Source organism: Salminus brasiliensis, chromosome 10 (assembly GCF_030463535.1).
Source record: "Salminus brasiliensis chromosome 10, fSalBra1.hap2, whole genome shotgun sequence".
Lineage (NCBI taxonomy): Eukaryota > Metazoa > Chordata > Actinopteri > Characiformes > Bryconidae > Salminus > Salminus brasiliensis.
In genome coordinates this window covers 35,571,816-35,597,416 of record NC_132887.1, presented here as the reverse complement: position 1 = coordinate 35,597,416, position 25,601 = coordinate 35,571,816, and the positions used below count along the sequence as shown (strand labels likewise).

The following is a 25,601-nucleotide window of genomic DNA, read 5'->3' as shown; positions in this document are numbered from 1 at the left end:
TCTCATTACTCAGCTACACCAAGATAAATGCAGTTTTCCATTTTGAGGCACCACAGCTTACACAGGTGTTGCACATGCACAGCTTTTATGATCTCCAAGCGTTGCCAATAAAATGGGACCCCCTGGAAAAGCTGTGCATGGTTTCCATGGCCAATGCCAGGCATTAGCTGAAGGTCAAGATGGTTGAAGAGTTGGTCATCCAGGTGAAAACCCTGAATACCCTACGCTGGTAAGCTATCTGGAAAGCCAGCTCCTGACCAGAAAAGTGTAGGTCACATTTGATTTTGGTCATGCTGATCGAACAGCTTGGGGATGCTGGACACTATGATGGGCATGCTGGTCAACCAGCATGGTTTGAGAGACGAGCTTGAGCTGACCAGGCTGTTTTGTTCATAAGGATTCAGATTACTGTAAAAAAAAAAAAAAAAAAAAAAAAAGGAAGAAAACAAAATATATATAATTTTCCTCCACCTAAGTGTTCACCTCTAATGCAGTCCAGCAGAAACACGTGTGGCAGAAAACCACGGACTTACGCCCAGTGGCCAGCGCAGAAAACATCCTGTGTGTCTGGTTTGGATTTATTGCAGCTTTTCTCTTTCTCTGTATTGTGTGTAAAGCTGGTGGACATGTGTTCACTCATCAACATTACACACACATACATACATACACACACACACACACTGGTTGGAAAACAAAGCTAGCATGCGAAAGAAAAGCAAATGCCCCAGATCTGACGAAAAACAACATGCAAATCCTGCTCATAGGAGGGATTCATATTTAATAAGGGCTCATATCTTACTTTTTTCTTGTTTATTTCCCCGAGGCACCACTTTCTTTGTCTTGGTGTGTTTTACTTGGTCAAACATAGGTTTGTTTGGTCAAAAACAGTCATAACTTAATGCATTTACCAACCTGTTTTAACCCCTTACAATTAAAAAGACTGTCCCTTTAAGACGCATATATGAAAATGAGCTGTGTTCTTATTGGCTGCCCTTATGAATGTGGCTCTTTTGAAAAGCAGTGCAACGTGTTTAAGTGCAACATGACTGGGTGTGGCTAAACTGCAGATTCCATATACAAATATGCAAATGAAGTGTTTTTTCCGGCCGTGACATCACACAAGGAGTACATTCCGGCTGTTTTGCAGTTATGATTGGCTGCATGTCTAAAGGCGATATTGCACTTCTTATAACTTCAATGTAAATGGGCGTGGCTAAACTGCACTGCCCATTCTGTTTTTCAGTGTTCTGATTGGCTGCCCTTCTTATTGTGGCTCATTCAAAAAACAATGGTAAGAAGAATAGCTGGAGCTAAACTGGTCATTTTGGATATATACATACATACATACATACATACATACATATTTATATATTTATTATATATTAAATTAAATTAATACAAGGAAACTAAACTGTACATATATAATATATGCACAGTTATACAGTAATATATATACACACATTATATATGTACAGTTTAGTTTGCTTGTATTAATTAATTATAATTTTACAAACATATATATATATATATACAGTCATGCCCGAAAGTATTCATACCCCTGTCAAAGTTTGACTTAAATTTACTTTTATTTAACCAGAAGTTATATTTTTGCCTGGAAATGACACAGGCATCTCCCAGGAGATAACACGATGATGTACAAGAGGCATCATTGTGGGAAAAAATATTTCTCAGCTTTTATACACATTTGAACAAAAAGTGGCATGTCCAAAATTATTCACACCCTTCTCAATAATTAATAGAAAAGCCTTTATTGGCTATTACAGCAATCAAACGCTTCCTGTAATTGCTGACCAGCTTTTTGCATGTCTCCACTGGTATTTTTGCCCATTCATCTTTAGTGATGAGCTCCAACTCTTGATCACCCTGATCTTTAGCTCCCTCCACAGATTCTCAATTGGATTCAAGTCAGGACTCTGGCTGGACCACTGCAAAACATTAATGTTTTTGTCTGCTAACCATTTCTTCACCACTTTGGCTGTGTGTTTTGGGTCGTTGTCGTGCTGAAACGTCCACCGGTTCCCAAGGACAAGTTTCTCTGCAGACTGCCTGATGTTGTTGTTGAGAATCTTGATGTATTGCTCTTTTTTCATGGTGCCATTTACTGCGATCAAGTTCCCTGGTCCATTGGCTGAAAAACACCCCCAAAACATTAGGTTCCCACCACCATGTTTGACAGTGGGGATGGTGTTCTTAGGGTTGAAGGCTTCTCCTTTTTTACGCCAAATGGTGCACACATCATTGTGGCCAAACAATTCAATTTTTGTTTCATCTGACCATAAAACAGAACACCAGAAGTCTTCTTCTTTGTCCAGATGAGCATTTGCAAAGGTCAAGCGGGCTTTTGTGTGCCTTTTCTGGAGAAGTGGTGTCCTCCTTGGCCTGCGTCCGTGGAACCCAGCAGTGTGCAGTGTCCGTTGAACTGTCTGCCTTAAGATGTCGCCACCAGCAGAGTCCAGATTCACCAGGATGGCCTTGGTGGTGATCCTTGGATTTTTCTTCACCTCTCTCACTATTCTCCTGGCCAGCACAGGTGTCACTTTTGGCTTCCGACCACATCTTCTGAGATTTTCCACAGTGCGGAACTTCTTGTATTTTTTAATAATACTTTGCACTGTAGCCACTGGAACTTGAAAACATTTTGATATGGCTTTATAGCCCTTTCCTGACTTGTGAGCGGCCACAATGCACAGCCGCAGGTCCTTAGTGAGCTCCTTTGTCTTAGCCATGACTGTCCACAAACCAACTGCAGAGAGCTGCTGTTTTTCTCCTGTTGAGTTGATTAAAACAGCTGTTCCCAGTGAATCAGGGTAATTAGGATGCTTTAAAACAGCTTGGACTATTTGGAATGGTATAGAACTTTGGATTTTCCCATATACTGTGACAGTTTTCAAAGGGTATGAATAATTTTGGACATGCCACTTTTTGTTCAAATGTGTATAAAAGCTGAGAAATACTTTTTCCCACAATGATACCTCTTGTACATCATCGTGTTATCTCCTGGGAGATGCCTGTGTCGTTTCAAGGCAAAAATATAACTTCTGGTTAAATAAAAGTAAATTTAAGTCAAACTTTGCCAGGGGTATGAATACTTTCGGGCATGACTGTACATACATACATACATACATATTTATATATTTATTATATATTAAATTAAAATAAGTTAATACAAGGAAACTAAACTGTACATATACAATATATGCACAGTTATACAGTAATATATGTACACACATTATATATGTATAGTTTAGTTTGCTTGTATTAATTAATTTTCATTTTACACACATTTTATATATATATATATATATATATATATATATATATATATATATATATATATATATATATACACACACATTATATATATATGACATATATATAACATGTTTTGAGAATTAATAATTCCCATGGGGTTTATAAGGAGAAGGTAAAGATAGTTCACAGCAGGAAAAGTGCGTTTGACAATCCCAAAGCGCCCCCCACTGGCAACATTAGAAACTGCACACTGCACTACAGCCACGCTGGACCAAACTAAATGGGGAACAATCCGTAGCAACATATTACACACAGTACTTCAGACATAGGTATTAGGCCAGCCTAGATAGTACAGACCAAACCAAAAATGTCCTATATAGTATAGATATTGGGTTCTTTGATGCATAACATGGAGTGGGGCTTCTCAGGGCACTAGATGGCTTTCACTAAAAAGACCCCCCCTACTCACTAATTTAGTCCTTTACAATTCCCACCAGCAGTTAGTTAGAAGTGGGGACTACTTCTGTCACATGATGCTACCAGCACCATGTCTTTTCGAACTGCCACTAACTTAACATCATGGTGGGGCAGTGGGGGCTCAGCGATCAGAGCTCCAGGCTATTGAGGACAGGGTTGTGGGTTCGACACTCAGGCTCGGCAAGCTGCCAATGTTGGGCCCTTGAGCAAGGCCCTTCACCCTCTCTGCTCTCCGGGCGCAGGAGTTGGCTGCCCACCACTCTGGGGCTGTGTGTGTGTGTGTGTGTGTGTGTGTGTGTGTTCACTACCAAAGATGGGTCAAACATGGAGGACACATTTCGCTGTACATGATAGATAGATGATGATTAGAATAGCCTTGGTCCAATAACCCACTGTTTTGATTAAGTGCTGATATGATTATTATATTATTAGGGATGTCCTGATCACTGTTTTTCACCTAATGCCAACAAGCCTATAGTATCTAATTCTAGAGTACCTAATGCCCAATCTCCTATAGTACCTAATACCCAATATCCTACAGTATCTAATCCTATAGTACCTAATGCCCAATCTCCTATAGTACCCGATATCCTACAGTATCTAATCCTATAGTACCTAATACCCGATATCCTATAGTACCTAATACCCAATATCCTACAGTATCTAATCCTATAGTACCTAATGCCCAATCTCCTATAGTACCCGATATCCTACAGTATCTAATCCTATAGTACCTAATACCCGATATCCTATAGTACCTAATACCCAATATCCTACAGTATCTAATCCTATAGTACCTAATGCCCAATCTCCTATAGTACCCGATATCCTACAGTATCTAATCCTATAGTACCTAATACCCGATATCCTACAGTATCTAATCCTATAGTACCTAATGCCCAATCTCCTATAGTACCCGATATCCTACAGTATCTAATCCTATAGTACCTAATACCCGATATCCTACAGTATGTAATCCTATAGTACCTAATACACGATATCCTACAGTATCTAATCCTATAGTACCTAATACACGATATCCTACAGTACCTAATCCTATAGTACCTAATACCCGATATCCTACAGTATCTAATCCTATAGTACCTAATACCCGATATCCTACAGTATCTAATCCTATAGTACCTAATACCCGATATCCTACAGTATCTAATCCTATAGTACCTAATACTCAATATCCTACAGTATCTAATCCTATAGTACCTAATACCCGATATCCTACAGTATGTAATCCTATAGTACCTAATACTCAATATCCTACAGTATCTAATCCTATAGTACCTAATACTCAATATCCTACAGTATCTAATCCTATAGTACCTAATACTCAATATCCTACAGTATCTAATCCTATAGTACCTAATACCCAATATCCTACAATACCTAATCCTATAGTACCTAATACTCAATATCCTACAGTATCTAATCCCTAATGCCTGATAGCCTATAGTAAACACCAGTAAAATCACTATTTTAGAGTATAATCAGACATTCAGATCTGATCAATTTTGTTTGGTGCAACTTTTTAAATGACTGTGTTAAACTTTAGTGTTTAAAATCTTACAGTCCAGTCTGACTGACCTACCTGACCATTCAGCTCCCAGTTCCTTTACAACCCTGCAGTCCGATCACCTGCAGTCAGATGAGTGGGTGTGCTTTAGTCTCCTCCTCGGTTCTGGATGCGCCGTTCAGAGCTGGGTTAGAACCAACGGAAGGAGCCGGGTTATCTGGCTGGCAGAACCGAGCATTTCCACCATAGTTTGTTTTCTGACCAGGAGTAATTCAGGAGGAAGGACGGGATGGGAGGAACGGTTTATCGTCCTTACAACCAAACTGGGCGGTTTTGGCAGCTTGGACAAAAACAACAGAAAATAAATAAACATATTATGGAAAAATAAGAAGTTTAAATCCTCATCTTCTGACATATTAACTAACAAACACCCTCCCCGCTGCTCTGTGAGCCGTTTGCTGTGTAACGTTTACAAGCTGAGGTTTCCCTCTTCACCGAACTTTCCGTTCCACCTTAAATAATGCCGCCGTTGCGTCCCGCAGCTGAAACGCACTCAACCAGCCGCGGCGCTATTTAAGGTGGAATTGAGAGTTAGAATTAGAGGCTAACTTTAGCTTTTGTTTTGGCTGCTCACTGCTAACGTCGCCGCATTTATCAGTTCAAACAAAGCTCTGTTTTATTTTACTCACCGAAATAAGCTCACACATTGATGCAGGAACTAGTTTCGAAAAGAAAATGAGAAGTTCGTCTGCAGCAGCTGAGGGTCGTGTCTGTTAATGGCGCTTGGAGGACGCCAGGTGGCACTCTGCTGCAGTGAAACCAAGGATCGGAACTGGATCGGAACCTTAAGAGCCGATAACCGACCCATTAAAAAGCCTGGATCGACCCCCGGTCCCGGGTCATAGGATTGGACTGTGATATCCCTAATTATTCTAATTTAACTGTTTTACATTTACATGAATCAGGTGATAATGAAGGTCATATTGGTGCAGGTGTTGCTGCACAGTAGAACAGTGCACCACCACTCCGGAGTCTGCTAATCTTAAATATCTATTCCACGTTGGCTCCACATGTAGATGCCCACCAGGGTCAGGGATGGGCCAAGAAGGGGATAAACCTGGGTCTATCTGGGTCGTGCACTGCATACGAGGCCTAGATGGGACCAATGTGAGATTAAGGTGGGAAGCTCAACTAGGCTCAAAGCTCATTCCCACCTGAAACCCACCTTGTGAGGCCCACTGGAGCACGTTGGCTGGACTCCCTCATCCTGTGGGCACTGTATTTCCGCGTGGTTGTGAGTTTTATCGCTGAGGAGACGCGTAATGTCTTTATCTTTGACAAATCCACTCTGAATAGGGCTTTTCTCACAGATACGGCACATTAGGCCCTTATCAGGTGTTTACAGCAGAAATCCTTCACAGAGAGGTCAGCTAAGGTCACCGCTGCAGTTTTATCTCCAAAGGTAACCTTTCTCACTTTGAAGTATTGTAGCATTTCCAGGGCTGTTAACCACAGAAGCAACTGTCCTCTCAGAGGACGCTGTCTGTTGTAAACACCTGGCGAGTGCTCAGACTGCTGATGAGAGCAGGCCGAGATTGGGTAAGTATTTCATCACTTTGCCCGTTGCTGGACATCTCAATTTCACAGCGATGTTTCGGAGCACTGCTGTTGCACTAAAAATCGTAGAGACTGTTGAATATAAAGCTCTGCCAGATCTTCAAACAAACCAGCCTGTATCTCTATCAGCTCTCTCCATGTCAGAAAACAGCAATAGCAAAAGCAAAAGCGGAGCTTTTTATGATAAAAGCTCAAATCAGCCTGTTTCTGAGAGATGCAGAACTGTTATTTGAAGTGACAGAAGTATGTGGACTGAGGCAGAGTAGAGTACAGTATCATGGTAGAAAGATACTGTTTAGAGACTTAACGCATTCCTGCAATTTAATAAATCATTCTCTCAATAAAAAAGTTCAACAAAAGTTCCCTTTGTTTAATTAATCTCTCAGTTAAAAAAATAGTTCAGTTTAAGAAATTGTTTTCTCAATTTAAAAATCTGTCCTTAATTTAATAAATTGTTCCCTCAATTGATCAAATATTTCCCACACTTTAATAAATAATTCTCACAATTTAATCAAACAATCCCTCAATTTAACAAATCATTCCCTCAATTAAATAAATATTTTCTCAAATTAAAGAATTATTCTTTACACTAAATAAAGCATTCCATTAATTTTAGTAAATCATTCCCTCTGTTTACATTTAATAAACTGTTCCTTCAATTAAAGAAATGATTCTGACAATTTAATGAGTCTGTCAATTTAATAAACTGTTCCCACAATTTATTAAATTATTGTAAATTTAATAAACTGTTCCCTCAATTTAAGATTTTTTTAATGTCAATTTAATAAACTGTTCCCTCAATTTAAGACATTTTTATGTCAATTTTATAAACTGTTCCCTCAATTTAAGAAATTGTTTTGTCAATTTAATAAACTGTTCCCTCAATTTAAGATTTTTCCTGTCAATTTAATAAACTGTTCCTTCAATTTAAGAAATTATTTTGTCAATTTAGCAAACTGTTCCCTCAATTTAAGACATTTTTATGCCAATTTTATAAACTGTTCCCTCAATTTAAGACATTTTTGTCAATTTTATAAACTGTTCCCTCAATTTAAGATTTTTTTTATGTCAATTTAATAAACTGTTCCCTCAATTTAAGATTTTTTTTATGTCAATTTAATAAACTGTTCCCTCAATTTAAGATTTTTTTTATGTCAATTTAATAAACTGTTCCCTCAATTTAAGATTTTTTTATGTCAATTTTATAAACTGTTCCCTCAATTTAAGACATTTTTGTCAATTTTATAAACTGTTCCCTCAATTTAAGATTTTTTATGTCAATTTTATCAACTGTTCCCTCAATTTAAGAATTTATTCTGTCAATTTAATAAACTGTTCCCTCAATTTAAGATTTTTCCTGTCAATTTAATAAACTGTTCCCTCAATTTAAGACATTTTTATGTAAATTTAATAAACTGTTCCCTCAATTTAATAAACTGGTCCTCTTGGTTTTACTAAAGGGTCCTCTTTACAGTAAGAGGGTGCTGTATTCATTTAGGGAAAGGTTTATGTATTAAGTATTATTGTTAGTTGTGAGCTGAGCTGAGCTGAGCTGAGTTGTGCTGCAGTCTGCGGGCGAGCAGCAGGAGGCTGCCGCGCTCTGGAGGTCCTGACCGGAGCCCTCAGCCTGAGCGCTGCTCTGCTCTGGTTTCCCCCAATAGCTCGAGCTCTTACTCTCGGGTCACTCGCCGGACTCGGGGGAAGGCCGCAGTTGAAGCGCTGCGCTGATTGGACAGACCCGCGCCGTGGCGTGACGTCGCCGCTGGCAGACGGGAGGCTGGAAGAGGAGGGGTGGTTTTAATGGCGCATCAGAGTCGGACTGATCCACCTTGCAGTAAATAAATTATAACTTCAGTTTTGGGGGAATCTGGAGTCTGCTGATTTGGCCGAGCCGCGTATCACCAGAGCGCGGGTGCATGAGCTCGGCTAGCTCGGCTAACGGCTCGGCTTATCGGTGTGGAGGTGTGAGCTCGAAAGGCCTAGCCGGGGAGTTAGCTAGATAGATAGCTAGCTAGCTAACTAGCACTAGCTAGCAGGAGGGGACGAGGAGGCGGCCGGAGCGGAGCGGAGCGGAGCGGAGTGCAGAGAGGTGAGTGAGTGCGCTAGTTCCAGGGTCAGTGGATTTTAGCCGGCGCAAAGTCTGCGAGACACGGTGGGAAAGAGTTGTGAGACTTTTCTGTCGCTGTTAAAACAGTGTTTTGTCGGGTGGAGGCCCGGCGGCGGCGGCGCGGAGAGCGGAGAGGAGAGCGGCTGTGTAAACACGACGTCCAGGCGGATAAACAGGGGTTAGCTCGCCAGGCTAGCTAGGCTAGCTAGCTAACTTAGCCTCTCAACTGTCATTGTCGCACAACGTCGATATTTTGGACAAAACAAGTTGAATAAGTTCTAATAATGAATTAGATATGTGTTATACACACTTCATGCGTGCTCTGACTGCAGTTTCGTTCACTTTGGGCAAATGCTAACGTCAGGAAAGCAGATATGATCTGTACACAGGACGGTTTACTGGACATTCCTCCCCTAACGCTGCTGGCTGGCTGTGCTTGCCTCCTGCTCGAGCTGCACAGCATTATGGTGGACAGTCCCTTTTTGCACATTGTGCACTTTACTTCTAACCATGCTGATCTCTTACTCTTACTTCTTTCGTATGTCCTTTCTATATTTGTGGGTGTTTATTGTTTATAGCTACAGGTTTTAGACACATCAGCGCAATATTTAAAGCCATTTATTACAGAAGATCACATCAGATCAAATGTAGGTAAACATAAATGTTAGGGCTGCACCGATACTGGATTTCTTTAAGTATCTGCCGATACCAACTCTTGACTCAAATACTTGATGGACGGCTATAAATCCTGATATTTATAGTGTTCCACTTTTTCTAGGTTGTACTTTTTAAAATCTCATCCCAAATAGGATCAATAAGCTTGAAAGAACAGCGTTTACTGGTTGAATAACTGCACATTTGAGATGTTTCAGAGATCTGGAAAAAAAATTAGGAAGCATAATCTGGCTAAGATCGACCGAACAGCTTTTAACTGGTGTTTAAAGTGTATACTTCAGAGCAGTGTAAATACACCAGTTTAGAAACCAAACGTTCTTCTGCAGCAATTTCACATTGAGGTACTCGTCTCTGTGTAAAAAGGTGCTAAACTTTAATGTGTTTCAAGCTGTTAAAACGCTAAGATTAAAGTTTTTAGAGTCTATGTTTGATCTAAGATCTAAAAACTTTTAGATTCAGGACTAAAAAACATCACATGGAAACAAAAACTGCTAATGTAAAAGTATCCTGAAATGTCGGTTTAATTGTAATGACTAGTTATGACTGGTTGTTTAAATGCTTGGTTTCATAACAAAGTATGCAAACAGAAATGTTCCATGTTTTTTATATATATATATATATATATATATATATATATATATATATATATATATATATATAATATTATAGATATAGATAGATATATAAAAGAAACAGGCGTCAGTGGTATCTGTTCTCTATTGCTGATACCGATATAGAAATACAGTAAAAAGTGACCAGACTGTCCCATTTTGAAGAAAGTAGCTGATCTCTTGTAACTGATATCTCAGTTTGAACAACAAGGCCTGGGTCCAGATTGCTCCGGGACGCCCCCAGCCAGCGTTCAGTTCCATCACCTGGCTCACTTGGATGACTGCTATAAATGATACTAGATTCTCATGAGGAGATCTTGGAATATGCTTTAATGAACCTGGTGGTGTAAAACCATTACTTTTTATTACATTTTACCTGCATTTATTCTAAAATTCGGATATTTTTGCCATTTCTTTTTATTTTGACCTTTTATATGTTATACATTCTGTCCGTTAGTATCTTATTTAATAAATGTCGGATTGGCTCAGCACGAGTTGACTGTGTATGACAAATAAATAGCTTTGAGATAGTGAGTAACGTTTGTGTAAGCTGGATCTTGGCTAGGCCCATTTGTCCATACATCTGTTCTCCTCCCTTGCTGTTATTTTAAACCACCAGCGCATCTGTTGGCTGAACAAATGTTTAGCACATAGTTTCAAGGGCTAGCTAACTGTTTATGAGTAAACTTACTTGTACTGGAGGGGGGAGGGTATGGATAATCCTGGAAGTCAAGCAAGTCTGTGTTGAAGTTGTCTTTACATGAACTTCTCCTTTTCTCCTTTTAATTATTCTTCATCGTCTTTACACAGTGCGCATGGCAACCCTTTGCTTCCTACAATGAAAATCCAAAGCGACTGCAGTATGAGTATTTTCTGAAGGGAAGGGTAGATTCTGCATAGTCAGATTACTCATGCATTGCTCAAAGGGTGTTTAAAATACTTCTGAAACTTGCTTGCAACATTTTGGATTGAGTAAGCCTTTGTGAGTTTATGGAGGATCCCGTATTTACCCCTCACTCTTTGTGTCTTGTAGGGAATATGTAACATATGCAACAAACATCAACATGACATCCAGATTCAGTAAAACCTACACGCGGAAAGGAGGGGAGGCCAACTCAAAGTTCGAGGAGGTGTTCGCTAACAAGAAGGCCACCCTCAGCACCAAATGGGGAGAGACCACTTACAAGGCCCAGCTCGGGACCAAGCGGCCTACTTACAGACCTGAGCTGCCGGAGCTGGTCAAGAGGCCACGCTTCGAGGACGACGACGGCGCAGAGGACCCGTTCGGCTTCGACAGCGACGACGAGTCCAAGACCGTCACGTCCAAAGGAACCCCTCAGTCAGACGTAGGCTCAGATGCGGCAGGCCCCGGGAACGAGCAGCCCAAGGTTCATGCTGAGAAGCAGACTCAGGGTGGTGCTTTGGTCAGCGGAGGGACGTCGGCTTTGGGGAGCAACGCAAGCAGAAGCTTCATGACCTCTAACAGCACAACTGCAGGTAAGACCGGCATGCGGTTGTGATATGCCGACAAAAAATGAAATGAAACATGGTTGCTTCGTTAATACAGTGCTAATATGCTAGGCTAACTTTGCTAACAAACACTGGACTGGACTGGAATGTCACCAATCTCCTCTCCATACGTTTACACCCAAAAATGCTCATCAGCCAGCTCTGTCTTACCACCCTGCCATCTTGTATTGCAACATGGGCCAGAGGAACAATATTTTGTCTTTGCTTATCTGCATGGTTTGTCTGTCCATGTCCTGTTTACTGTTTTCACTTTCTCTCCTTTCTTGGTACTGCCAATTAACCCACCTGTTCATAGCTCCACCTAGCACCAACATAGCTCCCGACACTAGGACGGTAAGGACCACCTTACACGCAAAGAAAAGCGTTGGATCCCAAGCTTCCCACACCAGCTGACAGACAGCTGTGCTGGCCAGTATTGTAAGGGGTATTGTTAAGTAGTAAGGGGCGGGAGTGCCATCTACCCACCTGGCGAGAGCACTGATGGCAAAGCGGCATGGATCGTGATTCGAACTTGTGGCCTCTGGCTATACTAGCAGTGCGTTAAACCACTGAGCTACTTGGAGCCAAGCTGTTCTATACATTTTTAAAATAAAATGAATGTAGTTTATGCCAAATATTTACTGAGATGGGATTGGTGACCTGCTTTGGCCGATTGATGGCATTTGGGGTCCGTTGTCACTCATTTGCTACATGCATAACTTGACCACACTTTTTGTTAATCTATTAAAGGCTGCTGTTGGTTTGTCGAGTACTTCTACACCAAGGTGAAAGTGCTATGATCTGAAACTGGTAATGTCACTGTGTTTATTGTTGTTATTGAAGTTGCTATAGGTATGCACAGCTGTGCAGCACCACTACTATTTCGCAGATGGTTTACTAAATCAGTAAGCCACTCTGGCTTCCTGTTTAGATGAGTGTCTTGATTATTATGATTTGGTGTTAACCTCAGTCGCAAGCCATGATGGCAAGATAGTGTCACAAAGTGATGACCTGACACTCCTGGGTTGTCTCAGGGTGATGAGTGCAGGGTAGCTATTTCTGTTGACAGTCAGAGCGCTCCCGTGCGCTCTCTCTCTCTCTCTCTCTCTTGCTCTCAGTGCTGTTTCTAGTGCTCTGACTCAGTAGTTTCTTGGGTTGTTTTTAGCTGCTCTCTGCAGTGTGGGAAAACTTTTTTAGGGATGTCAAATGTGATCCAGGGATACTTGAATTGATGAGCTATCGGCTATTTTAAGGCTGATACAGTGTTGATCCTTTGTTTTTACCACTGTGTTTTAGCAGGACATCTAGGCCCCGTTAACTGGCTAAATTCACAGCTTGTCGCAATGCGGAGCTTTCTCCGTAGGTAGTAGAACAGTTAAGTTTGAGTTTGCAGTGAAATATTCATAATGTGTGCATATGAGCCACTTTTCCTCCAGATGTTTGTCTGTTTTCTGCTTTTTCTTCTACTGACATGTGACCTATGTGAGGAAATACACTCCCGCCATTTATTTTCCTTTTATGTCTGGTTAGAAATTAAAGAACTGTGGAAATTACATTTGGCTTTACCAGTACTGTTCATCTTTCTCAAATGCTCAAATTGCTAACAAACTGGACTGACACTATAACTAGGATTGAGTCCAGAGTTGTGTGTAAGTTTAGCTGTTGGGGTAGGTAAGTGCCACATTTAAGGTTAGGGAATAATTCATCTGAACTATAACCGACATATGGTTGTAGTATGAAAGGAGACTGTATGACTGTATGTTGGAGGACAGGGTGCTCTGAGACCTTGGGTTGGATTTAAGGGCAGTTTCTGCATGGAGATAGAAAGCCTGACATCTCTGAGGTAGGACCCTGAGATTGGATTGGAGATGGGACAATGGTGAGGTGCAGGAAGAGAGATATTTAGCATAATAGTGTATTCTGTATACTATAATAAAAATACTGAAATACTATTATAAAGCTCTTAGCTGTAAACTATATAAACAGAGCGGAGTCTTGGAAAGATTATAGCAATTATAAATCAATAATTAATTAAAAAAAGAAAATGATTAAAAAAAATCTTCTGACTCCAAATAATACCCTGAAATGGCAGTTTATATCCATGAACATATGGTAATCATATTACTTATTGCAATAATTCTGCGTGTAAGTTTACTTTATCATCCATGTTTATTGGTTCTTATTGTACTTCTGAAGCAAGAGCGTAGTTTTGATTTTGACATTGGTGGGGACATAAAAGTAGTCCACTTTCATTTCATTTATAATAGATTGTCTTGTCAGTATTTTTGCCATAATGTAGATTACGTTAACCAACAATATGACCGTACGCTTTTTTCACTTTATGATAGGATATCTAGAGAAGTTGCAACGCTACTCAAGAGCTGACATTTAGCTTTTTAGTCAATACTAAATTATATATGTTATGTTAATTAATGATTTTGTAAAATCATTATGAAATTGGTTAGAGACAATGATGAATAACACTGATGAACCTTTGTACATCATTCATCCTAATATCTGTCACAGTATCGAGTCGCACTACCAACATATCATTATTCAACTTTACCTGTGATCCAGCCTCTCCACCGGCTTCTATACCTGCCTCTCTTCTCCTTTACCTGCACATTAGCAATTAAAAATGTTTTTCTTTGATTTTAATTTGACCTAATGAAACTAGCTCATGGTGCCGGCCGTCCTGACATCCTGAGCATATCGCCAAATTAGGCTAATTGCCAAACGCTCGCACAACTGTTTGTGGTTGCTGCCAGGTAGCCCACAGAATTGTTCCTCATTTATAATAAAGAGCACAGTCCCTTCCCGAACCAATACGAGGTGTGGATTTTTGTGCACGCAACTGTTGGATGTGATCTCTCGCTAAGCCTATGTGTACATCTCGTTGGCCAAGCTTTGGAGCTTCTCACAACCACAGCTTCTCGCACGTTAGCAAGAAATGGCAAAGCCAATCCTGTTCGTAATGTGGATTAGGGCGACGAGACTCGTAGTCAAGAACAAGGTCCCGTTTGTGTACCAGATACATTGACTAGACGCTGACTAACTGTTCATTATAATGTCTGATCAAAAGTATTGCTAGGGACGGGCTTTCAGTTTGTGCTACACTTGCAATCAGAAATTTTCAAAGAATGAAAGGGTCTATAAATCTTTAAGCAGAGCTAGATCTTGCTTTAAGTTAAGTTCAACAGAAGACCAAGCACAAAAGCTGAACGAGAAGATTATTAGATTGCACCAAGAGGGCAGTGTGTTTAAGAAGATATTTGAAGACCTGAACTTTTCTAGAGGCAACACTGGGGAGTTGGGCAGTAGTTCAAATCCTATGGCACATCAGCATCTGCATTTCCTGAAGAGGCCTTAGCCATCTCATTAGGACAGTAAATAACACTGTGTTACTGCAAAAGACTTGATCTGCCAAATCTGCTGCAAGACCACTACATTAATCATCTGGAAGGACTACTATAATATTAACAAGTCCTCACTGTCTTCCCATTGACCATTTGCAATGGTTATTCTGTGGTTTTGTCTGTATAAGAGCGTCACCATACCTGTTGTAGCTTCTGTTTTTCTGAAGAGCTCCTAAAGCTAGTGTTCCTTGAAATGAGGTGCTAAAACTCAAGACAGTGCCTTCCATCTAAGGACCATAATGTGATCCATTAAAATGTAATCTGATCTGTATCCAGTGGCTAGATTTGGACATTGTTTGTTGTACATGCAGTTTTGATGCTCTGCATGCTGTTTGCCTTTGCGAAAGAAAGGTGCAGTTCAATGTCAACATTAGCATGTATCAATCTGGCAATTTTCCCAGTCCTTAGGAAAGTTAGGAAGTACCTCAACTCATATTTGTTGACCTGCAGTTCTCCAAACTGATGTGACTCAGAGGTTGTGATTGTATTAGGATCAACAGTTAAACCAGTAATAGTGTAGTCCCAGTCATGGTCAGTGCACAGGGTCAGCCCTGCTACGGCACCACTGGAGCAAAGGGGTTAAGTGCTTTGCAACAGTGGCAGTCGAGAGGACCTGAGTGTACGTGGCCCTGTGATCAATAACCCAGTGCTTTGTTTTTGTCCATGTTTCAACTTATGAGATGTCAGAGAAAGTAAATATTGTGGTGTGATCTTGCACCATCAGCAGTTGAATGAGGGGAAAAAAACAAATCTCTTTATTCTAACGGCTCTTTTGAGTTTGAATTTGATAGTAATTATTTTTTTTTTGTCTGTTTCTCGCTTCTCCCAGTGAAGCCTCTGCAAACCTCATCAAATGCAAGCACTGGAGTCGCCTGGTACAAGTCTTCGAGCACAGTGAACAAACCCATCTCTCAGCCGTACATCATAAAAACATCCACTAAAGACTCCTCAGACGACTGGGACTCTCCTGGGGAAGATTCCCTGTCTGGCCCCGGACAGGGAGCCTCCACGCACACCTCCAACACCTCAGACGGCCTTAAATCGGCTGAGCAGGCCCCTGCAGAGGCTGAGCCTCCCCCAGAGCCGATCGATTTTGAGCAACTCCCCCTCCTTAAGCCAGCAAGCAACAGAATTTATCGAAGGCCCAATCGGGGCAGAGAACAGCCGGAGACCTCCGGAGCCATAGAGACGTCGACCGGGGTCGGGGCGAGTAAACCAGCCTCTGCGCCGGTTAAAGGCAGCAGCAGCACAGGTGTGGCCAGCGGTTCAGAGGTCAAGGCTGCTCCAGGCCGGGGCAGGGTGAGGGACTACACAGTGCTGCACCCGTCATGTGTGTCCGTGTGTAACGTGACCATCCAGGACTCCATAGATAGAAGTATGGAGGAGTTCGTGAACACAACGCCTACAGACCTGGGAGAGGCTGGAACCTTCCGAAGGAAAACGGACTCACAAGCTGCTAAACCTACCAGGTAGCGCACAAAATATTGAATAATGGGGATTGTATTGCCAGGTTCTTGTCAATACACAGATACACTTAGATATGTGTCCAATCATAGTGTCCTGCTTGTAAACATGACTCTGTATTTTTATTTATTAATTTTTTTCCCTCCATTTTCTTTTTTTTTTTTTTGGTCAGGTTTCGTCCCACTCAGACAAAAAGTAAGAAGGAGACCAAGCTGGAGTTTTTTGGTTTCGAGGAGAACGAGGGTCAGGAAGCAGATGGAGAGCCTGGTGCCTCTGGCAGCACAAGTTACAAAATCAAATACTTTGGTTTTGACGACCTGAGCGAAAGCGACAGTGAGGATGAGGAGGACGCAGCAGCTAGGGAGAGGAAGAAAGCCAAAAAAGCTGCTTCTGAGGCTCTGATGGGTGGAGCGGACAGCCCTCAGACAAGTGACTCTCAGGAGAGTCAATCAAGCACTAACGCAGGTACGTTTGATGCCATAATTATCAGTTCACTTTTACTCAAGTCTTTCTACTAGATTTCAGAGCATTGCTGTGTTTGATTGTATTTGGCAACGAAAGTTTTAGTGAGGTCAGGATGTGGGATGATCACCACCCCACCTCGTCCCCAAAGTACTGGATGAAACACCATCCGTCATTCCACTCCTCCACAGCTCAAAGCTGGTGGGCGAGCTCTAGCCCACGCCTGACATTATGCATGGGGCCAATTGGTTCATGGTTATCTGCTCCAGAAAGTCCTATTCTATTGGCAGTACTTCCCTACAGGGACTAGACAAGCTGTGCGTTTGTGTATTTGCACATCTATGGGTGCAACCTAAAGTAGCTGAATGCATTCATTAGAAGAGGCGTCCACAAACATTTGGGCCGTAGTTCTTGTCCTGCAGACTTGGTTCTAGATCTGGTTAAGGGTGCTGTATGATGTCCTGTTTATCTGTTAAAATTCAGTACTTTAGTATATAGCTAGAGGCTCTGCAGCATTCAGTTTTCTCAGGGGGATGGGTGCGGCATGCTGGTGAGGTTTTTCCAGCTCAGCAGGAGGGTGAGTGGAATACAGGTGTCACCATGGGGGTCGAGCATGTTTGGAGGGCAGGTGACTTGGGACATCTGATCAATGTAGACCTAACACCAGTGTCAAACCGGACAGGAGGGCAGTGTTTAAAGCTAAAGGTTAATCATAGAAACAGCTGATTGTCTGATCACAGCTTTGAAGATGAACTTCAGCCTAAACTGTACTGAGGGTTACTGCTACTGTATTTCTGAATCCAGAGCAAAGCTATGTTTTGATTGCCCACTTTGACATACAGTGCAATATCTAGCAACCCTGCAAGCTGCCTAGACTATGACTGTAAACAGCCGAAGTAAACAGTGTTTACCACAAATTCACTGTTTGTTTGTGACTGGATTGGTAGTATTTCTAATCCAAAATTGGACGGTGAAGCAGTGTTTTCGAGTGTCTCACTGGCGATGCACTTTAGACCAAATTTGCCTTGGCTGATGTTGAAAAGCAAAACATTTTAGCCAAACCTTTCAATTTTTTTGTCGAGGTGAAGCTTTAATAAGGAGAGTTGTAATGTCTCCTGCTGTAAGTGCATTCTGCCGTACATTACAAACTGTATTTTCTGTCTCTTTAGATTCTCAGGAGTGGCTGGAGGAGTCCGGCGCTCTTGGCTCCAACTCGCAAAAAGAACGAACAGGAAAATCGTCTGACAAGGCGAAGGAAATCAGCCGCAAGATCTTCAGCGGGCCTAAAAAGGTATAGCCACTGAAAGCACAGAGAGGTCAGGAGGTGTACCCTTTATCCTAGTCTAGCTTCAGCCCATGAATGCACAGCCATATGGTATATTTACATGCTCTTGAAGACCAGAAACAGGTTGTCTAGGTAATCAACGTCTTTAGAGACACCTCTAAAATCACCATACTTACAGTATCGCAATAGGTCATAACCCCTGTATTTAGAGATGCCAATACACAGCCCTAGTGGCTTATTATTTCCAGCTCCACATATTTGCTGTCTTCATATTCTGCTTGTACATTTGTATGGCCTGCAAGGCACAGCATATCCAGCTCGTCTTCGCCGTGATGAAAGGACTGTTGGTAAACATTAACAGATATTGGAAACCTTTAACGCACTATTCAGCCAAGCTCTTAAAGTTTACTTTCCACTGCGTTCTACAGTACATTGTAAGATTCTCTTTAGCTGAAACAGGACAAATACCTATATTGAAACAGGCTGTCGGGTTTGTATAATTTCTTTAGACTAGCAGCTCTCAGGAAGAATGTAGTTCTTCACCCTTGATTTATTATTAAACTCCATTCTAATGCAAAAAACATTATGAATTATTTAGTACCATTTAGCACATTTTTGTGGAGTCCCACAGGGCTCCGTTTTAGGGTTTGTGAAATTGATGCTTATTGTTGCTATAATGAAGTTATGAGCGTGAGTAACTGAAGAGAAGGCATGCTACAGGGTTTAATGGGTTAATTTATGCGGTTTGCTATAATATGATATGAAGGAAATATTGCAATATAGCAATATCTCTAACTTTTTCAGCTCTGTTTCAGTTGGTAATTTTGTGCTGATTCTAAACGCTATCTTCTGGAGGCGGTTGCTTTAGATCATACAACATTTTCTGTTTATGAAACCTTGTATCAGATGCTAATAACTATTTTGATGGAGAAATAATGTTGTACATTCCATTGCTTTGAGCTCTTCCTTTCATGGCTATGATGTTTTAATGTCTGTTTCATAATATTTATTTATTCTGTGCATATGTTAAAATGTTACAATTCTGGACTACATAATAAACCTCCTGTCATAAAATGTTATTACCTGCAGGCTTCAGTCCAGTCCTAATGAAAGAGCTGCTCTGCCATTAGTGCCTATATTTTTCATTTTTATTACCCATTTGTGCTTCAGTTTGTAGAGCATTTCAAAAGCACTAACAAGATGCTTCAAAATCTCATTATCTTCAAGGCCTTATTTGTCGGAAAATTATGATCTGACTGTTTTGTACTTTTGCCTGTGGATGTGTGTATGTATATTAATGTGTGTGTGTGTGTGTGTGTGTGTGTGTGTGTTTTCAGTCTCCTGCTAAGGCCGTGTATAATGCTCGTCACTGGAACCAGCCTGAACCTGAGGATGTGCCCCCTCCCGCACCCTCCCGCACTGTCGTGGCACCTGTAAGTACTGACATCTGGCCCTTTTATGACCTTATGAGTTAAGCTCCAAGCCACAATTCCACACAAAACTGTTTCGCTGCCACCCTCCTGCATTTCAGTATTGGAACAAGAATCAAACACTACTATAAACACCAGTCAGAAGCGAGTCGATGGTGTATAATTCAGTATATAAGGAGATGTTCGCTGCTATGAAACCATGAAGAATTATATCCAGTTCGAAAATTATACACATAATGTATATAAATAATTAGACATGTGAAGAGAATTGTGAACGATACATAAGAGTGAGGCAGCTTTCATGTGAATGTCTATATTGAACTTTTTTTTTTCTTTAGTTAATCTGGAAGCATGTGTATTACGTTTTAACATTTCGGATATTAAAACATATTAGATATTAAGTTAGGTATTTCAATAGCTACATTCAAACACGTTTTAATACCTAAATTAAAATATCTAACATGTTTAAAGGTTTTTTAGGTATTTATGTCTGAACATTTTAGGTGTTTAAATTTAGATATTTAAAATTTTTAGGTCATCCATCAATATCTTTATTCATTCTATTTGGGAAAGCATGTTCAACGACTTTAAACACAGGTGTTTTATCACACATGCAAATTAGTCACCTTCCAGCTAAATTTGTAGTTCTAAATGATTAATATCGGCTTTATGTCAATTATGTAGATCAGAGATTTTTTTTTTTAAACACAGCACAATAGCAGCTGACGTCATCGTCACCCAGCACACAGTTGTAGCATTTCAATTTTTTATTGTCTGATCAGAATTAAGATTACTGAAACATGAAGACAGCTGCGTTTCATGAGCAGCAAAGTTGCTTTCTAAACTCAGTTTTAAAACTCAGTTTTAATGTCTGATGATCATCCTAGAAGCCCAGTGTACCAAGCGGAAGCAAAGATGCAAATTCCTACAAAGATGATGGAGTGTTCAAAGCCCCGCCTCCTCCCCCAAAAGTCACTAAGTCTGTTACTGTCCCCACCGAGCCCTACCAGGACATCGTCACCTCGCTCAAATGCAACAAGGAGCACAAAGAGGTGAGATATGCATGTATTGTTTATAATACACCAAAGATGGATATAATTATTTTATTAATTACAGCCATTAGTCAGTGAAATAAATATTGCATGATTGAACAACAGCGAAGAGAGAGGGAAATGTTTATCCACCTTGACATTTAAAGTGGATTTCTCTTGGGATCTGGAGATTGGAGGTTGTTTGATCCATTTTTATTAGTTGAATATTAGCATTTCAGATCAGTCTTATTAGACTCTTCCAAATAAAAGGTTTGTTGCGTATGAAAGAGAAGCTGCTCTTGATAGTTTAGTTCATTTGTGGATTTATCTGTGTGATTTTTTTCATGCATTTGGTTTAACATTCTACCCCTTAACGGGCATCATCGTAACTTTCACAGCTTGTGACATTAATACCACCTACTAGCTTTTATGCTAATTGTCCATTTTATCAGCTTCATTTACTTTATTATTCTATAATTACAGACTATAGTCCATCTGTTTCTCTGCAGAGTTTGTTAGTCTTTTTTCACCATTCTTCAATGGCCAGGACCCCACAGGACTGACCACCACGGAGCAGGTCTTTTTTTTTTTTTATTTTTTTATTTATTTTTTTTTTTAAGAGTGGTGGGTCATTCTCAACACTGCAGTGACCCTGCCATGGTGGTGGAGTGTTGGTGTGTGACGTGCTGGTGGTACGAGTGGATCGGACACAGCAGTGCTGCTGGAGTTTTTAAACACTGTGTCCTCTTACTGTCCACTCTGTTAGACACTCCTACCTAGTTGGTCCACTTTGTAAATGTAAAGTCACAGGCAGAAGCTCTCTGATCTGTTGTTGCACAGTTTGTTTGTCATCTTCTAGTCCTTCATCAGTGGTCACAGGACGCTGCTGTCCATAGGATGCTGCTGGCTGGATATTTCTGGTTGGTGGACTAACCTCAGTCCTGCACTGATGCTGAAGGGTGCTTAAACCTTCCAGCAGCACTGCTGTGTCTGATCCATTTGAACCACCAGCACACACCATGTCACCACCGTGTCACTACACAGACTCACCGCCCAAACAATATCTGTGGTGGTCCTGTGGGGTTTTGACCATTTAAGAACAGGATGAAAGGACGCTATCAAAGAATGTAGATATCTAGCTATCTGTCTGGACAAAAAGCACGTTTCTGTCCCCCGAAAAACAGCAACTTTAAAATGAATATAAATTAACACTTATTTTATGTCTGTGTATTTCTTTATACAGCTCCAGAACTAATTGAGACCACCCTACAGTATCAGTTTCTCTGGTTTTACTTACTTTACTTTATTTATAGGCAATGTGTTTAGGGAAATTAACCCTAGCTATTAATATTTCCCCTAAAGTTCAAATACAAAAATGGGTATTTAGAGCATTTATTTACAGAAATAACAGCTGCTCAAATAATGCAACTAAATGATTAAATACAATGCAACTTCTTTGCATTATAATTATTATAAAGTTAAACAACACAGTACTAATATTTGAACTTTGAGAGCATTCAAAAATCACTTTGGTGAAATAACCTTGACTGCCAATCACAGCTTTCCTGTCTTGGCAGGCTCTTCACTAGTCTTTCACATTGCTGTTGCGTAACTTTATGCCATCCATAGTCTGCAAATTCAGGTAACTCAGCTTTGTTTGATGAAATGCCTGGAATAATGTGGCTGCCGTACACATAGAGATGCGGATTTAAGAAAATAATTAAGTGGTCTCTTATTTTTTTTTTTCAGAGCTGTATGTAGTTTGCTAGTTTAAGTATTTCCAGTGTTAAGTAAGGCCAGTGTACCACCCAACATCTTGTGCATCTTATATTTATCCTTTTGATAAATTGAACATTTATCCTTCATTAAAGTAAACGAGCTGAGCTGCTATTGCAACTGACCAAATCTCTAGTGTGGCGAGAGTTCACAGAGAAGTGAGCAACCAAACCAAAATGTATTGAAGAACCTAGTTTAGTTTTAATATCTGTATTCAGATAGTCGAGCCTTACTCTAGACCCTCTTGCTATTTATTTGTCAAAGTTTGAAATGAATAAATATACTGAAGTGTGTCTCTGTGTCTCTGTAGCTGTATACAGTAGTCCAGCATGTAAAGCACTTTAATGATGTGGTGGAGTTTGGGGAGAATCAGGAGTTCACCGATGACTTTGAGTATTTGGAGACCGGCCTGAAGAGCACTCAGCCTCTCAACACACGCTGCCTTAGGTAACGCGTGCACACACACACAAACACACCACACTACTCACTGAGGTTAGAACTGCAGAAAACAGACAAGCCAAAAGACAAGTTGCCATGTAACAGCAGCACACTCTGCATTGCTTGGGGGGAGGAACCTCAAGCACCATCAGTACACAAGAACGTCAGGTAGAATAGTTGCACACTGCAGACTTTTAGACTGCTCTGTTGTCTTCTGGGAACTCTCCTCACATTTGCAGGCGAGGAGTAATGTCCTGTTTAGGCTTAAAATAACCCAATTCTGATCCTTTAAAGCATGCATACATCAGACCTGGACATAATTCTCTAATTTTTCAAAATTTGTATTTTGTACATTTATTTAAAATGTTCCTATTATCTGTAAATGCAAAACTTGGTGTTCATCATTTCATTATACTTTACATTTTTTAAAGTTGATTTTATAGTTTCAATGTCTCATGTGACTGTTTGTCTCTTTTACTTTGCAGTATAATAAGTCTGGCCACACGCTGTGCCATGCCAAGTTTCCGCATGCACCTGAGGGCCCGAGGGAAGGTGGCCCAGGTCTTTAAAATGCTCAGTGATGCTCCACAGCATCCGGTGAGTTCCCATACACACTAATCTATAATCAAGGATTTTCTTTTCACTGAACAAGTGGGTTCAATTTAGTTGCAGTGTTTATTGGCTCATATACACTCACTACTAAGGACACACACCTTGTATTCACCCTAAGCTACATCCACCATATTGATGCACTTTAAGTGCATCGGCTACTCCGTCCATCAATAAAAGTAACCACCAACCACAGACCAGAGATTGTTTCAACTCAGTATAGCAGTGATACTTGGTAAAGGTATGGTAGTGCACGTTTTCAGGCAACGCAGTGCTGGAGATGGCTCCGTGTTAAGAACAGTCCGAACCAAAAAATATCTATTCAGCAGTGAAGTCCAGTGATTAGAAACTGACCACTGATGGACAAACTAGAGGATTGCTTGCACAGAAAGTGCAGGAACAAGTTGAGCTATGGTTTCTAACTGGTCATGCACAGTGCTGCTGGGCCTGATACACCACACACACCACAACAATGTGCTGCTGCTACATATTGGTGGTATTGCTGTACTGAAAATTCACATATCTGGTCATGGTGGGCTCTTTCCACTGATGGACGGGTATAAGGGAGCTGAGGCAGCAATAGATGGGGTACAGTCGCCACCTGTCATGTAACTAACTGCCATTTACTAAACTGGCAAATAAGTTATACATATTTTATATCCCCTTTAACCCTTATATGTCAGAACTTGGCCCTGTGCACTGCCTCTCTGATGTACATTTTGAGTCGGGACCGTCTGAATATGGATCTGGACCGAGCCTGTTTAGAGCTGATGATCCGGCTGCTGGAACTGGAGCAGGACCATTCGGTTGCTGACCAGCTCACTGCAAAAGAGATCAACAAGGTCAAGGAGAAGATCCGCAAACTGTGCGAAACGGTGCACAATAAACATCTGGACCTGGAGAACATCAATGTGAGTTATTTAAATCTGCTCAGTAAGGGTACATTTATCTTTAGATGTTTGCATATACTCATTATGGACTTTATAGTCAGGGCAATATTGGGCTACCGCCACCATGCTTAACAGCTGATGGTGTGCTTTGCGTTAAATGCCTCATGTTTACATCACCAAACATACTTGTGGTCTATCTGGCCGAACATTTTTATCTCATCTCCTCACCATTGACTTCCTCTGTCTTTGTTTCTGTCTTTCTTCAGACGGGTCACCTAGCAATGGAGACACTTCTTTCCCTGACGTCTAAGAGAGCAGGGGACTGGTTTAAGGAGGAGTTACGGTTATTAGGTGGACTGGATCACATCGTAGATAAAGGTAGTGTGAGTTTCACTTGAAAGCTTGATGGATTTCTGCTTAAGGGACCCATTACACTAGGCCCGTTAAAGTGTTATAATTTTCTGAGCATATTGTGGATATTTACTGCAAATATCCTTAGAAATATTAGTCAAATTGGAGGAAGTGCTGCAAATCTAGTTAATCTAGTATATTTTAAGTGTTTTAAAATATCGATATAATAATTCTTATAATATCGCCCACCCCTATATTAAACCAGTTTAGTCGTTCAAATCAGATATTTTAGGCACTGAACAGGTGCACTGTATGTCTAAATGTTTGTGGACACTCTTTCTACTGAGGGCATTCAGCTACTTTTAAGTTGCACCCACTGGTGTTCTCTGGAATGAGGGATGGTGCTTCAGCCGATACTTTTAGGATGAGGTGGGATGTTGATCATCCAACATCCTGACCTTAGTAATGCTCTTGTTGCTGAATGCAGACACATCCTCACAGCAGTGCTCCAAAACCTGGTTAGTAGAGACAGTTACTCATACATAAGCAGGTGTATATATTTTTATGCATGGCCTGATTTTAAATAGCTTTCAGTTTAACCATCAAACCAGAGAACACAGGATTTTGGGTTGATACTCTGACTCACTCTGGC

General features: G+C 40.8%; 1 protein-coding gene across 1 annotated transcript in view; it reads left to right on the top strand.

Moving 5' to 3' along the window:
• Positions 1 to 8,672: 8,672 nt before the first annotated feature.
• wapla (WAPL cohesin release factor a) overlaps positions 8,673 to 25,601 on the top strand; it is a 28,685-nt gene continuing 11,756 nt past the window's right edge. The window contains exons 1-11 of the mRNA XM_072689931.1: positions 8,673 to 8,984; positions 11,322 to 11,785; positions 16,043 to 16,682; positions 16,850 to 17,142; positions 18,309 to 18,430; positions 19,762 to 19,857; positions 20,742 to 20,906; positions 22,972 to 23,108; positions 23,585 to 23,696; positions 24,392 to 24,619; positions 24,865 to 24,976. Of these exons, the coding sequence (XP_072546032.1) occupies positions 11,353 to 11,785; positions 16,043 to 16,682; positions 16,850 to 17,142; positions 18,309 to 18,430; positions 19,762 to 19,857; positions 20,742 to 20,906; positions 22,972 to 23,108; positions 23,585 to 23,696; positions 24,392 to 24,619; positions 24,865 to 24,976 (2,338 nt within the window). The 5' untranslated portion in view covers positions 8,673 to 8,984; positions 11,322 to 11,352. The remainder of the gene's footprint in view (positions 8,985 to 11,321; positions 11,786 to 16,042; positions 16,683 to 16,849; positions 17,143 to 18,308; positions 18,431 to 19,761; positions 19,858 to 20,741; positions 20,907 to 22,971; positions 23,109 to 23,584; positions 23,697 to 24,391; positions 24,620 to 24,864; positions 24,977 to 25,601) is intronic.